Source organism: Pyrgilauda ruficollis, unplaced genomic scaffold (genome assembly GCF_017590135.1).
Source record: "Pyrgilauda ruficollis isolate IOZ18807 unplaced genomic scaffold, ASM1759013v1 scaffold274, whole genome shotgun sequence".
Lineage (NCBI taxonomy): Eukaryota > Metazoa > Chordata > Aves > Passeriformes > Passeridae > Pyrgilauda > Pyrgilauda ruficollis.
In genome coordinates, this window is record NW_024524089.1 from 129,628 (window position 1) to 144,990 (window position 15,363).

Consider the following 15,363-nt stretch of genomic DNA (forward strand, 5'->3'; position numbering starts at 1 on the left):
CACACAGCCATGGGAAAAACCAGTCCAAAGTATCTTGTAGATTCATTGTTCCTGAATTAACCAAGATTAGATGCCTTTCTAGCAAAAATTCTTCAGTCAAATATAAATTAAACTCAACAGTGGGTCAAGAGGTGAAGTGTGCTGTCCTGGAGGGTAAAGATCAATGTTCCGTCTTCCACTTTGACAGTAGAGACAGTAAGGCATACTACAATTGCTGTCTTTTTTTAACAGAACAACATGAATAGATCTATTTTTAAATAGCTTATTTCAGGTAGTGCCTTCTCATTCATATCTGTCCAACTAGATGACTTCTCTGAATAAATCTCATTTTCTTATTTTTAATCTCCTGTTTATTTGCAGAGTTAGTAGGGTTCAAAGAGGGCAACAGTCTGATCTCAGCAACAGAAATGTTTATAAATGATCAATCTGCTCCTGCTGTCCAAATGCATAGGCACTAGTAGGTTTGGCTCAAAGTGCCCAAAATGCGATGAGATGTAACTCAAATTCCAGTTGTAGCCTGTGTAGTTTCTAGTGTCACTGTAAACTGGAAAAAATCCAACCTTACTTAGCATAGCCTGAATTTAAAAGAGTAAGTTTTCAGAAGCAAACAGCTTTATCACTGTCAGCTAAGCACACTTGGTCTTGTATAAGAGACATAAGTAACAGGCCAAACTATTAACTATTTGGGGCATAGATGTCAACCCATTGCACTCACACTTGTGTCTTGCTCTTGCAGCACTTGACTAAAAGACCACGTTACTCTGTTTGAGGAAAAGAGGTCATGGAAAAACCAGCAGGAAATCTCAGAATGTTTTCATTTTCTCATCACCTGGGAAAGGGAAATGAAATAGCTAAGCTCCAAGGCTTTTTGAGGGCAGTTCTGTACTACAGCACACCGGGACACTTCAGCTCTGCATTTAAGCACACCAGGGGGAGTGATTCCTCTTTGAACAGGTCCTAGTTACAGCTCCACAAGGTCTAGAAGACACAGTGGCTTTTCACCAGCTCAGCACAGCCCTTTCAACAACACTGAAGTGGAACAGCTTTACACAAAGAGCACAATGACCTTGAATGCCACAACAAAATATAAATTCTGAGAGAGGTGCCATTTTTTCCATATAAAGAGAAGGATTAGACTAGCTTTTAGGTAGAGCAATGAGGTTTGCCCTTCCATGATGTCTTTTAATGATATCCAAAGATTTGAATTTATGTGTCATCTGCAATCCTCCAGATGCCTGGTACTCATGAATAGTCACTAATGCACAACACATATGATCAGCTGGTTGCATTGCCCCTCTAGCATTACCTGGTTTCAGGAAGAGAATTTATCACTTTTGTCCTGAACCCAAATCTACTGCCTAGTTGCAACTCGAGGTGTAGAAGACATGAACTTCACGTAGAAGACATGAATTCTTCATGAAGAAGAATTGCATAGCCAACTGGTGAGAAAATGTGCCAAAAGCAGGATGGATTCAAGCTGGTTACCTTCACTTGGAACTGCCCTCAGGTAGATGTGTTGGCTGGAATCATGACCAAGGAAGATCCAGTGGTAGGGACAGCTCTCTTGTTTGTTTAGTAAAGCCAAATTCTTTGGTAGTGTTCATCATTTCCCACCACACCCATAGGTTTCATTCAGCTTCATAACATATGAATTATCTGGGACTAGCTACAGCAGCTTCTTTCTTTCTAGATAGCCCTAGGTGCTGATATATTTGTGCAAAACAGACAGACTCTTTCAGCATTTCTCTCCACTGAGCAGCTTGTGCTCCCTCAATTAGCCCTAATACAGTGTTGTTTAAGCATGGACTAAGATTACACCCTTCAATTAAAAAAAAAAAACAAACAAGCAAACAAGAAACCAGGGACTTCAGCCATTTCACCCGCACATGCATTGAAGGTACTTGGATGCAAAGCACAGAAATCACTGTTTAAGTTACACTGTCATTAAGCCTTTCCTTATAATCATTTCAGGCATGGAAGAAAAAATCTTAGCTTACGTGCTTGTCTTTGAACACTCTGGTGAGCAGGGCCTACTTCTGGCAGAAACAGGCCACGGCTTAGTGAGGCAGGAGTGCACAGGCATGTAGCTCCTGGCTGAGAATTCCACTTGGCTGCCAAAGCAGCATAGGTGGGAACTTGCTTGCCCGACGTGCTCTCTGGCAGCACAGAACATTAACTGACATCCTGGTGCAGATCCAATTATCTGTCTGGGAGGCTGTCCAGCAACAGACACCAAAAAGACAGGTTCAAGGAACCTCATCAAGAATAATTACAAAACAGCTTGCCTTAAGGTGAAGTTTCTTCCTGTTTCCAGATAGTGAAAAGTTGGTGTTCAAGCACAAAAGACATTAATCTTTGAGATATATTCTTTCTAGCTATAGGCATGACTCTTCTGAGCTTTCATACAAATGCCTAACACCCTTAAGAAGGTCTGTCCACTGATCCCTGTGCATTTAGTTTATTCATTACTCTTGTACACTGCCTGTTGTAGAAATCATATGGAGTGAAGGCGGGCAATAACTTGTTCGTCTCCCAATGCTTCTCTGACAAAGCCCTGTAAGACATTTTCAGCACTGTTTCTCACTCTTCTGGTGAAGGGCAGATACCAGGCGCCTAGGTGAGCCCACTGCTTTCCCTCCTCATTTCCATGCCTACCTGTTAGGGTTGCTCATATACTGCAGGACATCCCAGATGACTGTGGAAACAGAATGTAGCATTTCTGGTTTCAGATGACTGAGAAAAGTAAGATTAGGGTATTTCTAATGCTTTTGCCATGACTGCCCTTCCTTCATCCTTGCACAGGTAAGGAGTGACATGATGGCAAATGACACAAGTTGCACTGCAGCTTGAGAACCTTTGCATCCCAAACTGTGTAAGAGAATAACCGCCTGAAAATTGGGAACACACTGGGAATAAAGAGAATGGAGACACTTCTTACAGAAAAGAGTCATCCATTTGCACTCAAATGTGATGGCAAGCCTGCTCCTTGTGCAGTTTTAAGTCTCATTGTTAACACAAGAGAATTCAGGCAAGGGTCCCATTTAATTTCCTATCGCATGAAGAGAGCAAGAAAATGTTTCTTCTGCACGTAAATTTCTACTAGGCTGAAAAGAGGCCATAAAATTCTATCTAGATTGCTAATTTCCCCAGTAATCCTGACCACTCAGGGCATGGAAAAGAAAGGCTGCCTAGTTTCCCCAAATGGCACACAGAACTTCTAGAATACACTCATATATGAAGACGCATACATGCACTGTTGTCCTCCAGTGAATATATATGGAAGGTGCTAGAGACCACAGATTCCCCTCAACATCTTGTGCTCAATATGCTTTCTGAAGAGGACAACACTTGTTCTGTCTCAGATGCCGTGGGTGGAGCTGACAGTCAGTCAGCATACATGGGACTGGATGTGTGAGTATTACAAGTTTCCAGAAACCCCTTAAAAAGCACAGACTGAGATTTTCTAGGTTGGACTCTAGTTGGATGTGATTTGGGGTTTTTTTTTAATCTTCACACTCTCTTTGTACTGTCATGAATGTTTTATTCATGTTTCCTTTTATTGTTTTTGTATTGCCTTTTTATATCTTGAAAAATGCACTGTTGTTCTCCCTCTTCAGCTAAAAAATTAAAATAACGTTACTCTAATACTGCAACAAAGAGTCTGAACTGCATTGGCTATTCCAGTGCAACTCTTCTGGAGCACTTCCCATCATATTATTGGACTCTTCAATCACTCTTAAATGTGGCTTCTTGGTCTTCAATTGTTAGGTTGACTGGGGGAAATCTTTAAATCCATACAGGAGTAGTATGTGAAGAAGTTGTGATGTTCTTGACAGCTGGAGAAATACATGAGGTTCATGTCTAGCCCACAGATGAGCACAGATCAGAACAGTTGGGGTTATTTCCTCTCTACACACACAGAGGGTATCACAACTGGGGTGTCGTTTACCTGGGACATTTCCATTTCCCTTCCTATGTGCTGATGAGGTAGACAAATGTATAGTTTATGAGTTTTCCTCTCAAGTTCAACTTCATAGGGATAGATAGAGAGATACAGCCCCAAAGCTCTGCTCCTTCTTGAAGCCGATTTTCCCATAAACAGGTACTAGTCTGCTTGAAGGGATACATAAGCTCTGCCATTCTGGTCACTCTCATGTGCCTTGGGATCAACACTGTTGAACCCAAGAACGTTGTTAGCCCTTTTGTAAGGACGGAAGTGACTTATGGGACTGGTACCATTCCCTGATCACTCTTGACAAAAACTTGTGAAACAGTTTCATCTTACCCATTTAAACTGTCTGTTTGAAGTTGACTACTGCATGTCTGCATTTTCTTCAAAAAAATATTCAAACTGTGCCTAATGGCTAGGGTGAGAAAAAGAGGAAGTACTTTTCAGCAGCATAGGGTTCAGATTTTTTTCATTCTGCTTTTCATTGTAAGGGGCTCAGAAGAAAACAAAACCCAAGATCTGGGTACTCAGGATTTCCATGTATCACAGGTTATGCCTTTCCTCACAAGAATAAGCTTGTGAGAACCAGAACCTATTTGTTTCCCCCTTCACTTGCAGGTCTTGCAGGATGGATTCTAGAAATCGTTGTTTATTCTGTTGCAGTCCCATAAATAGACTGTTCCTCACGTCAGCACAAAAGATTAGCAATTCCCATCATGGAGCAGACCCAAGAACTGCACACGAAATAGCATTGAATTTCGATTCTTTACTCTGAACCTGTGTACCAGGTGACATCTGTTTTTGCTTACCACATGCTGTGCACTAGCTGGAACTTCAGTTCCAAACTGAGCTGGCACACCAAGTGACAGCCTGATGCTCATCTCCAACTGAGGAATAATCTTTCACACCATGATGGCATTCTTCTGAAAAAAAAAAGCTATTTTTTTGTTGCCTTTATTACGTCTTTGCAGCTTTGCTGGGCTCTCAGCCATAAATAAAGCCTGCTGATGACTTTGTAAAGTTGTCAGATACCTTTTGTTGGCAGACAATAGGCAACAGGTGCTTGTGATCTGTCCAAGCCATTATTCCATCTCCACCCCGTGTTATTACAACCTTCCCTCCCCAAACCCATTCCCAATGTATGAAATCAGCCACATGTAATTGTCACCAGTCATTTAGTTCTGCTTTCAAATCACGGCAAGGCTTGGTTTTTGTTCATGGAACAGGACACGTAGCGTGCACTCTCTGGGTGCATTAAGTCTTCAAGTAGCATACTGACATCTTTTTCTTACACTGAAAATCCCTCTGAATTCCCCCAGAACCTTTCCAGAGTTTGAGACTAGTGGAATGAGGATGATGTAAACATCACACTTCAACTGGTTCAAGTTGATTCAAATGGACTCGCATGAGCTGGATGCTGTTTAGAATCTTCTTCTGGTGACCAACGAGCGTGATTCCAATACGCTGGATATCTCTGCCAAGGAACAGAGGACACAGAAGTTGTTAAAATGAACTGCTTGTTCTGAACAGTCTCAATCCATGTTGCTATAGATGCAAATAAACGTGTATGGATATGTATGTGTGTGCCTATCTGTGTCTGAGAAACAGCTGACGAGGCTTCTGCTTTTGCTTGACAAACATGTGTGGGTGGAGGGGGTGTTGGCAGAACTTGGTAGGTACAAAAAGAAGCAGTGAAACTGGGCCACAAAAAGGATCAGAGGGCTGATCTCCTATAGAAAAAAAGAGAGTTGGAGTTTTTCAGCCAGAAGAGAAGGCTCCAGAAAGAACTTTCTCAATATATAAAGGGGGCTTACAAGAAAGATGGAGAATTACCAGGCTCTGTAGTGACAGGACAAGGGGCGGTGGTTTGAAACAGAAAGAGGGTGGGTTTAGACTGGAAATAAGGAAGGATGGTGAACACAGAAACAGGTTGCCAGGATTAGTTCTGGATGTCCCATCCCTGTAAACATTCAAGGTCAGGTTGGACAGTGCTGTGAGCAACATCATCTAGTTAAACGTGTCTCTGCTTATGGCAGGGGTGTTGGACTGGATGATCTTTAAAAGTCCCTTCTAACCCAAACCATTCTATAATTCCAAGAATGTTTTTTTTCCTGGATCCTGTCTTTTACATAACACTTCAACCCAGTATATGGTGTGGCTGGTTCTTCACATCTGCTTAAAACTGGTTTTTATTATCAGTGCTAGCTGTCATGAACACTCTCATAAACAGACTCTCTGCAACACTGACAATACATTTTCTGAGGCACACAGGATCAGGTTTATAGATACAGATTACAAGTGTATCACAGCATGGATGATGTCCAGAGGCCCTAGTAATATGCAAGGAACAGTAGCTACTTTGTTTTGGCTTCCCTCCCCTTTTTCATGTGCATGTATTTTCCATATAGCAAATTTCTCAGTCTGCTTTCACCTTCTGCATGGAAAACTCAGTGTCTGGTATCTGTTTCTCTCTGCTCTGTTACTTACTCGAGAGTCATACGTGATATGACATCAAATGTAGCCAGACCAGCCTGGTCAAAATTCTCCTTGTAGCGACCCATCTTGATAGCATCCAACCACTCGTGGGCATTGCTAAGGGAAGGGAAATCTGGAGGACAGTTGCTCAGGAGAGGTTGAGATGGTCTGCAAAAGAGGCAGGTTCTTAAACCCAAGCTATCGGCACGAACTGAGCACACTAGTAAAGTAAGAATTATGAGAGGGAGAGAATGCAGCCTCCGAAGAGGACAGAATGAAGAACAATGACATTTGTTCTTCATGCCCTGGCTCCTGAAGTCCCACACTGATGTGCTGTTTCTAGACTTCCAGTGTCCCTTTTTCTGCCTGAAAACAATCAACCAACCCAAGGAATTGATTCTCCCTTCCCATTGCCCATACTCTCTCAGACACATTCTCTTCTTGTTGCCCAAGATCCTTCCACATTTTCTTGGTCTAGACCTATTAGCTGGGCAATGAACTGCAGTGAGGAGGTTTCTGAAAGAGACCTTATACACCTTTTTACCTTTGTGACTAGGTGTCCCTCTCCTAAATGTTCTCTTTCAGTCAGATAGTGACCCATGAGACAATGACTGCGTTGTTTCAGCTCCAACACCCACCAGATAAAAGAATTGCATTAAAATGCTGAAGAGATGACTGTTTACATATGGTATTTGCTCTTTTCCTCATCATCTGAACCCGTCCCAGAGCTTTAGCACTCTTTATGTGCTGCTTTCAGTAAACTGGGCATCACTAGATACTCTTCCCCTTCCCCAGCTGTGGAGTACATTCCACTGAGACAAGATTTATAACCACAGGGAAAAAACCCTCCAGGCCAGCAGGATGTAATTCCGTCATCAGCCCAGCAGCCAACTAACCTTGGCACCGTTTATCCCTCCAGAGACTTCTTCTTTGCTGACCTCCTGCCTCCTGTTCCATCAGACTGCAAAATGCAGTTGGGAAAATATAGGATGTAAGCTGCAGTTCTAATTATTCCTATGTAGAGACTTCCTTCCCTCCATAAACTAAGGTCTACTTTTTCTTCATCATCTCTTGTGGTCACACAATATGGTGTGATCACAGAATATCTCGTGCTGCTGCACCCAGATGTGTCCCTCCCTTCATTCCCTATGATCCCTCAGACATCATGCTCAGTGCAACTCATCAAGATTTATCTCCTGTCACATTCAGCACTCAGAGCTCCCCATTAACTGAATCAGGATATACAGTTCTTCCAACCTGCTTCCTCTCTTTTTTTCCACTTCCTGTTTGCTCCCAGTCTCCAATGACAGGGTTAGGAAAAAAACTATATAGCCTGATTTTTGGCTTCCCTTTCCTCATGATGCCTACTGAGACACAAGTCCTATTATTTTGCATTAAATCCCCCTCTCACCTGCTGGTCCCAGTGCCAATGGCTTTAAGGGCTGATGGCTTGCGAATCATTTTATCCAGGGCACTGACTATTTGCTCAAATTTGGGTCTCTGGACCCTCTCCTTCTGCCAGCAGTCAAGCATCAGCAGGTGCAAAACAGTTGGGCAGTCTGGGGGTGGTGGCAGGCGATAGTCCTGGTCAATGGCATTAATCACCTGCAGGAAAAGAAGAACAAAGCTTTATCACAACTGGAAAATAAAAGAGCTTCAATCACTCGGTGTGTGTGGCTTTCTTCTGCTTGAATTGATACAGGATAGAGATGCAGAAGTACATCCTCACCACTTCCAAAACTTACATCCTGATTGGACATGTCCCAGTAAGGCCTCTCACCGTAGGACATCACCTCCCACATGACAATGCCATAGCTCCAGACATCACTGGAGGAGGTGAACTTGCGGTACTGGATGGCTTCAGGGGCAGTCCAGCGGACGGGGATTTTGCAGCCCTGGCAAGCAGACAGAAAGCAACCAGAATGTAGTGAGATAAGGACTGCTTGTGAAAACAACACCACTGAAACAATCAGATGTTAGCAGCACAACACAGCCTGGAGCACAGAGTGACAGTCTCGTTGACTCTGTCTTGAAAACACTGCTGGTTTAAATTCATACTATTTTCAAGGCTTCCACCTTGTTTTGCTGAAAGTATAAATGAAAAGAGAGAATCATGCCTCCTTGATGCTACAAATCCCATGATTTTATACTTTCACAGCTTTACAGCATTTGAAAGTGGCATATAGCAAAATCCTCCTGAGTCACAATCCTTTGGAAATCTAAAAGCATTTAAATAATGCCAAACTGCAGCACTTAGGGACAGATACACTGAGTAGCTAGCATTAACTCATTTCCCTTTCCATCTTGACCTCTCTAACTGCAGGTATGACCTGTAAGATGAAATACCATTCAGGTGCTGGTTCTTCAAAATGCACACATCTAAAAATTGTTCCACTTTTCAGTGACTGAATTCTTCACCCCCTTCTTTTTCAATCCACCTGTTATACTCCCACCCTTTTTGTAGTATGCGTGACAGGTGTCAAAACTTCATAGGCAATAAGCTCATTTGATGGTTGGTTTTAAGCCCATAAATACACCTAGGTCATTTATCTTTTCTGTAGGAAAAAACCCAACCCTTTCTTCAAAGAGTGGTAGTACACGATGGTAATCTCTCCTTCAGTCCTTTATCCTTCCTAGAAAAAGCTAATGAAAGGGGGAAGATAATAGCTACATCAGGCTGTGAGGTTTGACCTATTCACCATCATGCCACGAAGAACAGCACTGAGACTTCACATGGCAGAGTGGCTCAGATACTCAGTTATTTTTAATTTTTTTGCTTTGCCCACAAATAGCCAACAAGACAGAAGGCTCTACTCCATGCTACTCTATGGTCTTAAGATGGACTAAAGAGGGTACACCAAACCAAGGACTACAGTAACTCCCACCACAGCAGTGACTCACCAGACCCCCAGTGTAGGTGGGATTGGAAGCATCATCCTCCAGGAAGCGGGACAACCCAAAGTCTGACACCTTGCACACCAGGTTACTGTTGACCAAGATGTTTCGTGCTGCCAGGTCACGGTGCACGTAGTTCATGTCTGACAGGTAGCGCATGCCGGCTGCAATCCCCCGCAGCATTCCCACCAGCTGCAGCACACTGAACTGCCCTTCCTTCTGCTGCAAGGGAGGAGGCAAACACAGGCTCTCATGGCCACAGAACATGAAGCCAACAGGGGAGAATAACAAAGAGCAAGGTAACAATGTGGATTTATGAAGTAAGAGAACACACATCTTAATTTCAGTCCAAATCTGAAGGTTCAAGGACAACAAGTAACAAAGGAGGGTGGGCTTAAAACAATGCACCTCAAATAACATCAGACATTGGTGAACTTTTCCTGAAGGCAAACCTCCTCTTATTGCCACAACCCCCTTTAGCATCCTACACCTAACCTCACTAAGATGGCTAAATGAATGTGAACAGACAAATCTACTTTTACTAAGATCTTTACAATGGCTTTTATGCAGTTCTACTCAGTGGGTTCATGTGCTCTTCAAATTGCACCTGCCAAAGCATTTGCGGCTGAATGGGCACATGAATCAGTAAAAAAGGAGACGTGAAGCAGCAATACTACATAGATTGTCCATATCTGTGTTTCATTACTAGAAAACTCGACAACGAAAAATAACTGCAAGTTTCATTACTTCATTACAATGTTAAAAACAGAAAACATTCTGTGGAATAAAGTCTGAAAAAGATTATCAGAAAGGAAAAATTTGGAACATGCACATAAGCAACTGAAAGGGTGCGTACAAAGATTTGGTACTGTTTACATTAATTACTGGAGTTGAAGAAATCTAAAATACTGAGATTTTATATGGTTTTTGAGCCCTTGGAGTATTTCACCATGTTGTCCTGAAACCACCTAATGTGGCTATTTAGAATAATTTCTATTGCATCTGAAGAGGGCAACTGAGGAGTTAGGGAGACAGGACTGAAGAAAAAGGACAGGCAAAATTATCTGGTCTGAGACTGGCACAGTGTGAGATGAAGAGGTTAATGGTTGTGGGACACTCTGTGGTACCCTGAGGAAGGAATCCAGCGATCCATTCTCCATGAACTCTGTGACAATCATGACTGGTCGGCTCTTGGTGACCACCCCCTCCAGGTGGATGACATTGGGATGCTCAAATTGCCCCATGATGCTGGCCTCGCTCAGGAACTCCCGCCGCTGCTCCTCTGTGTAACCTGACTTCAAGGTCTTAATAGCCACCATGTATTCGCGCTTCCCTGGGTGTTTCAGGCGCCCAAAGCACACCTCTCCGAACTCTCCTGTCAGGGAGGGAAGAAACACACCTCAAGTAAGGAAACACAGCAATGGATTTTAGTCAGATGTACTAAAGCATTCTACTGTGGACAACTTTGGGTGATGGTAATAAGGTTATGGGACCGTTTAGATTATAGCAAAGTCTTTGGTGAAGGCTACATCTTTGGAGACTACTACATCTTTTGGGTTCAAATGAAGAGTTCTGAATCTTCAAAGAGTGTTTTAAATGTGGCTTAGAGCCAGCATGTAAGGGTCAGGAGATTAAAATGAATTTTGGTAAAAATGAAGATTTAGATATCCTGGGACACTTGATGTACTATGGACCACTTCAGGCCAGTAGTGTGCCAGGTCTCAAGACGAACAAAAAGCACTTTAAATAATCTGCAGATTCTCACACTACCTGATCCAATGACCTCCTCAATCTTGATGAGAGACACATCAATCTCCTTGGCAAATTCTCGAATGGCTTCATTGGGATCTTCATAGGTTGAAGGATCAATGTAATACTTCACTCCAAGTCCTGCAGTGGGGAAAACAGCCCGAAACATCACCAGGATCAAACCCTGAGACACAGGTGTTAATGAGTCCTGAAAAGAGACAGGCCCTTGCCATCTGTTGCTCAAACACACTTACCTCGCGCACCGATATACTGCTGCAGGCGGTCTGTGTATGGGGTCTCTCGCCTTTTACTGCAGGACACAAAGGAAAGGAAAGTCAAAACACACACAAGAGTCTCTCATCAGATGCTTGGGTAGGCTTCTCAGGGCAAGGCTCAGACAATCCATGAAATTAGGGGTAGAAGATGGATGTTAAGATCCTGCCCATCTCCGGGTAACCAGTGCATGCTTGTTTTCTATGTCGTGGTTTTTATACCACTGCTGGCACTCCCACTTTAGAAATGACAAATGATAGGGCTTTCAACACTATCCTGAAAAAGAATATTACAGTTTAACATTACTGCCTTGGAAGTTTTATTGCTATTCAGTCTAAATTTGCATTTTAATTTAATTTAATTACAACAAATTATTCTTCTCAATTATAATGTATGCCTTCTTCTGTGATGCCTTTTAGGTTCTTCAAAAACATTCTAAGAGCCATTTACTCTAATGATTAATATGTATAGATCTCCCCCAATTATTTTTCCTCCTGGCTTTGTTTAACAGCATTTACTTTGGCCAATCTATTCATAAGTATGGTACCCAAACCAAACGACACAGACCCAAACAGATGGAAATCTGTTCCTTGATGTGACTTTTGCATGTGCAGGTCAAAACAGGAATGGTCTTTATTATTGTAAGGTTTATTGCATATGTGCATCTCATTTCCAGTAAGCATAGATCCTTCTCAGCATAGGCATTTCTCAGATTTCATTCTCCTTCTGTATGTGTATGATTCAATCATTTATTTCCCACACAATCTAATTATTTTAGAAGTTTCATTCTATTCTTTGTTTGCACTAGATCTATTTGCCATTTTCAAGCTATTTCCTTTGTTCCAAGCAGTGTTCATTAAAAAAAAAAAAAGAAAAAAAGTACGTTTCATGCTAATTTCCAATCATCCTATTAATTAGACCAGACTGTAAATCAAACCCTACAGTATCCTGCAGTATCCCTGCTGTCTGCATGGATTTGTGTCAACTCATGTTTTGCTGTTTCAGCATGAGACCTTTCAGCTGCTGATTCAATTAGCATTTGAAGGCAAAGTATTGTGAAACATTATGTTACTTTTCTTTATGAATGTAAGTAATTCTGACATTCGAACAGCTAACTGTATTATTCTTACTTGTCAGACTTATCTCTTTAAATTCTGCTTTCAAATCCAGAGACAGTTTTAACTTCAAAATTTTTTCTCTTGTGCAAAGAAATCAGCTTTGCTGGGGGCCTACGCCTAAGAGCTCTGAATCTCTTGCTGAACCTGAAAGTCAGGTCTACAATAATGTTTTTTATAGGTTATCTAACAAATTAATTGTTTTCCATATAAAAAGCCAACAAAACAATTAGCTAAAATAGATGTTTCACAGTGCATATTGCCTGAAAAATGTGTACCAACAATTTATAAAAACAAGTTAAAGTCACAGCATTTGACTCTACATATGTTCAACCTTTTAAGGAACTACTCATTTCATCTGGTGTTCCTAATTTTCTGCATCTTCCAACTTACTTTTCTTATCAAGGACAAATTTAAAATAGAAATTTGGTATCTCCACTTTTTCTGAAAAGCTGTCTATTAACTGTACATAATTCTTCAAGTATAAATGAATGTATTTTTTATGATATTTCATCATATGTATATTTACAGATGTCATTAATGCCTTTCCCCAACACAGTTTTGGTAATATTAACTTATTCTGGGTTTGGTTTATTTTTTTTAGAAAAATATATGCTTTATTGAGTTGTGCACATAATATCACATTTTCAGCTGTAACAAGAAATTGTATTTTTAACAGTTCAAAGCAACAAAAGGAGGCAACATTTCAAATATAACAATATTTGATAATTCTTTTCTTTCCAAGAAGAAAAATATTAAAAAAGAATATACAAAAGAGGAGAAAACAAATGTAGAAAAGGGAAGAGAACAAAAAAGAAATCATGAAAACTAGACGTCACTTTCTAAAGTTAAGTAGTTTATACATTTTTTTTTTTAGGTCAGCAGAAAAAGCTAAAAAGTCCCTCTTGTGCAGAGGCACAGTAGAGCAAAGACACAGAAATCCATTACTGACAATCTAGGGGATTAAGTTCAAACCTCAGTAAATTCAAGGAGTGGGTAATGACTGTTTCTTTTCTTCAAATAACAAAACCCCCATTGTTTACTTTTGTACCTCTACAAAAATAGCAAACCTTACTTTTTTCTCTTTAAAATTTCTGACCTTTTTTTTTTTTTTCTCTAACAGATTATCTCTACAATCTTTTATATGCCCTTTATTCTTTCCAAAATGGAAAGTGGTATTTGCTTTCTTTAACCTGTATTTTATGAGCTAGTGCTCCATGGAACCATTGGGGTTGTATAGATTTTATTCTTCAGCAAATGAGCCCTTGTCTCTTGGTCCTTGGTGAAAGGGTATTTATCACCTTCTAAATAACTGGATATGCATACTTATTCCACCAGTCCTTCTCCACTACATTGTTTCATTCTCCACTTGCTTGCCTAAAATGCAATTTACAGTCCCTCCTTCACAGCGATGCATTTAAATACCTTTTGAGTACTGGCTTTGAACTGCTTTCCTTGTATTCATATTGCTAACTAGCCAAATATCAGCTAAGTACGTGAGTGGTTTACCAAAGGAGAGGCTCCTCAGATAGGAGTAATGGGGCAGGATCTTTCCTTAATTAGAGAATGGCATCTCAAGGACATCTGGATAAATGCAGATCAGGCTGTTTCTCTTGGGACAGGGTTATGTTGCGGGGTAAGGAAGTTCCACTGTCTGAAGTGCACATGAGCAGGTCAAGGAATTCACCTCTTGAAGATGATGGCAAGGATGGCAATGGCAGCAATTACCAAGAAGGCCAGACCCCCGAGCGCTGAGCCCACGATCAGCGGCAGCCGGTCCTGCACCATCTCCGAGCGCTCCCCTGGCAAGGAAGACACACATGCACACATGGATGCAGAGGACAGGAATTGTGCAGAGCTTCCCTTCTGCTCACCGAGATCTCACCCATAATTCCAGCCCTTTGCTCCCCAGTCACTGTGCTTCTCCAGTGCTTTCTTTCCTGCATCTGAAAAGCCAGTGCTCCCTCTGAATCCACCTTCTCTTCCCCATGTCCACTGACAAGCCACTTAAGCACAGGCTAGCTCTACACCTGGACTGTATCCCATTGTCCCCTATCAATGTAGCTTGCCATGATCCATACCAAAAGGATGGTGATCCCGCTGGAAAGCAAGCTTCTGCACATATGCCTGTGTCCCATCTACCTTTGTGTCCTGTGTCCCACCTGTCTTTCAGACATTCACAGAGCTTTCAGCTGTAAGCTGTCCCTTCCTAGCTAGCTAGGGACCAAACTACAGCAGTACATAGTGCTATGTACTGCCACATCTCCCTAGAGATTTTTACTGGCACACTGCACCTGCTGGTCAGAGGCACAGAGGCAACAAGGAGCAGGGCTGGGGAGTATGGCAGCAGCATAAACAATACCCTCTGACAGCATGAAGCTTCTCTGAGTGAACAAATCCGCATATGCAAATTATTATAAACAGAACTACAAGTTGAGCAGGAGTGGCTGGTAGCAGTCCTCCAGAGGATAAGCCAGTAGACTTAGGGACACAGGCAAGGGGAAGGGGATTATGTGCAGACCTCGGCACAGAATGGCAGCACTTACCTCCTGTTAAAGTCTGGAAATACATCTTCCCACTGTAAGGGCCGTAGCCAACTGCTGTCCTTGCACGCACTTGGAAGGCATAGATCTTGCCTGGGCTCAGACTTGATATCGTGGCCATGTTGGTCTCACTAGTTAAGGTCAATGAATTATCCTCATCTTCTGCCTGTGAATGTCAATGACCAAAAAGGAATGCGAAATTTCTGCCTACACTGCTCACTCTCCTCATCACGGCATGACAGTTTCCATGTCAACCCAATATTCTTTGAACCTTTACAGAGCCTCCCAACAGCTGCTATTCCAGACCTTACTTCCTCTCACACTACTCATTCCTCACTGCTGCTTTTCATTCCCCCAGGCCTGG

General features: G+C 41.9%; 1 protein-coding gene across 2 annotated transcripts in view; it reads right to left on the minus strand.

Annotated features, from left to right (window-relative positions):
- Nucleotides 1-4,700: 4,700 nt before the first annotated feature.
- Nucleotides 4,701-15,363, minus strand: part of LOC121355885 (ephrin type-B receptor 5) — a 65,824-nt gene continuing 55,161 nt past the window's right edge. For both annotated transcript variants that reach the window (XM_041471712.1, XM_041471711.1), the window contains exons 8-17: nucleotides 15,003-15,165; nucleotides 14,144-14,258; nucleotides 11,323-11,378; nucleotides 11,090-11,209; nucleotides 10,447-10,694; nucleotides 9,326-9,541; nucleotides 8,170-8,319; nucleotides 7,836-8,029; nucleotides 6,437-6,592; nucleotides 4,701-5,423 (exon numbers count right to left, since the gene is read on the minus strand). In XM_041471712.1, the coding sequence (XP_041327646.1) occupies nucleotides 5,315-5,423; nucleotides 6,437-6,592; nucleotides 7,836-8,029; nucleotides 8,170-8,319; nucleotides 9,326-9,541; nucleotides 10,447-10,694; nucleotides 11,090-11,209; nucleotides 11,323-11,378; nucleotides 14,144-14,258; nucleotides 15,003-15,165 (1,527 nt within the window). In that variant the 3' untranslated portion in view covers nucleotides 4,701-5,314. The remainder of the gene's footprint in view (nucleotides 5,424-6,436; nucleotides 6,593-7,835; nucleotides 8,030-8,169; nucleotides 8,320-9,325; nucleotides 9,542-10,446; nucleotides 10,695-11,089; nucleotides 11,210-11,322; nucleotides 11,379-14,143; nucleotides 14,259-15,002; nucleotides 15,166-15,363) is intronic.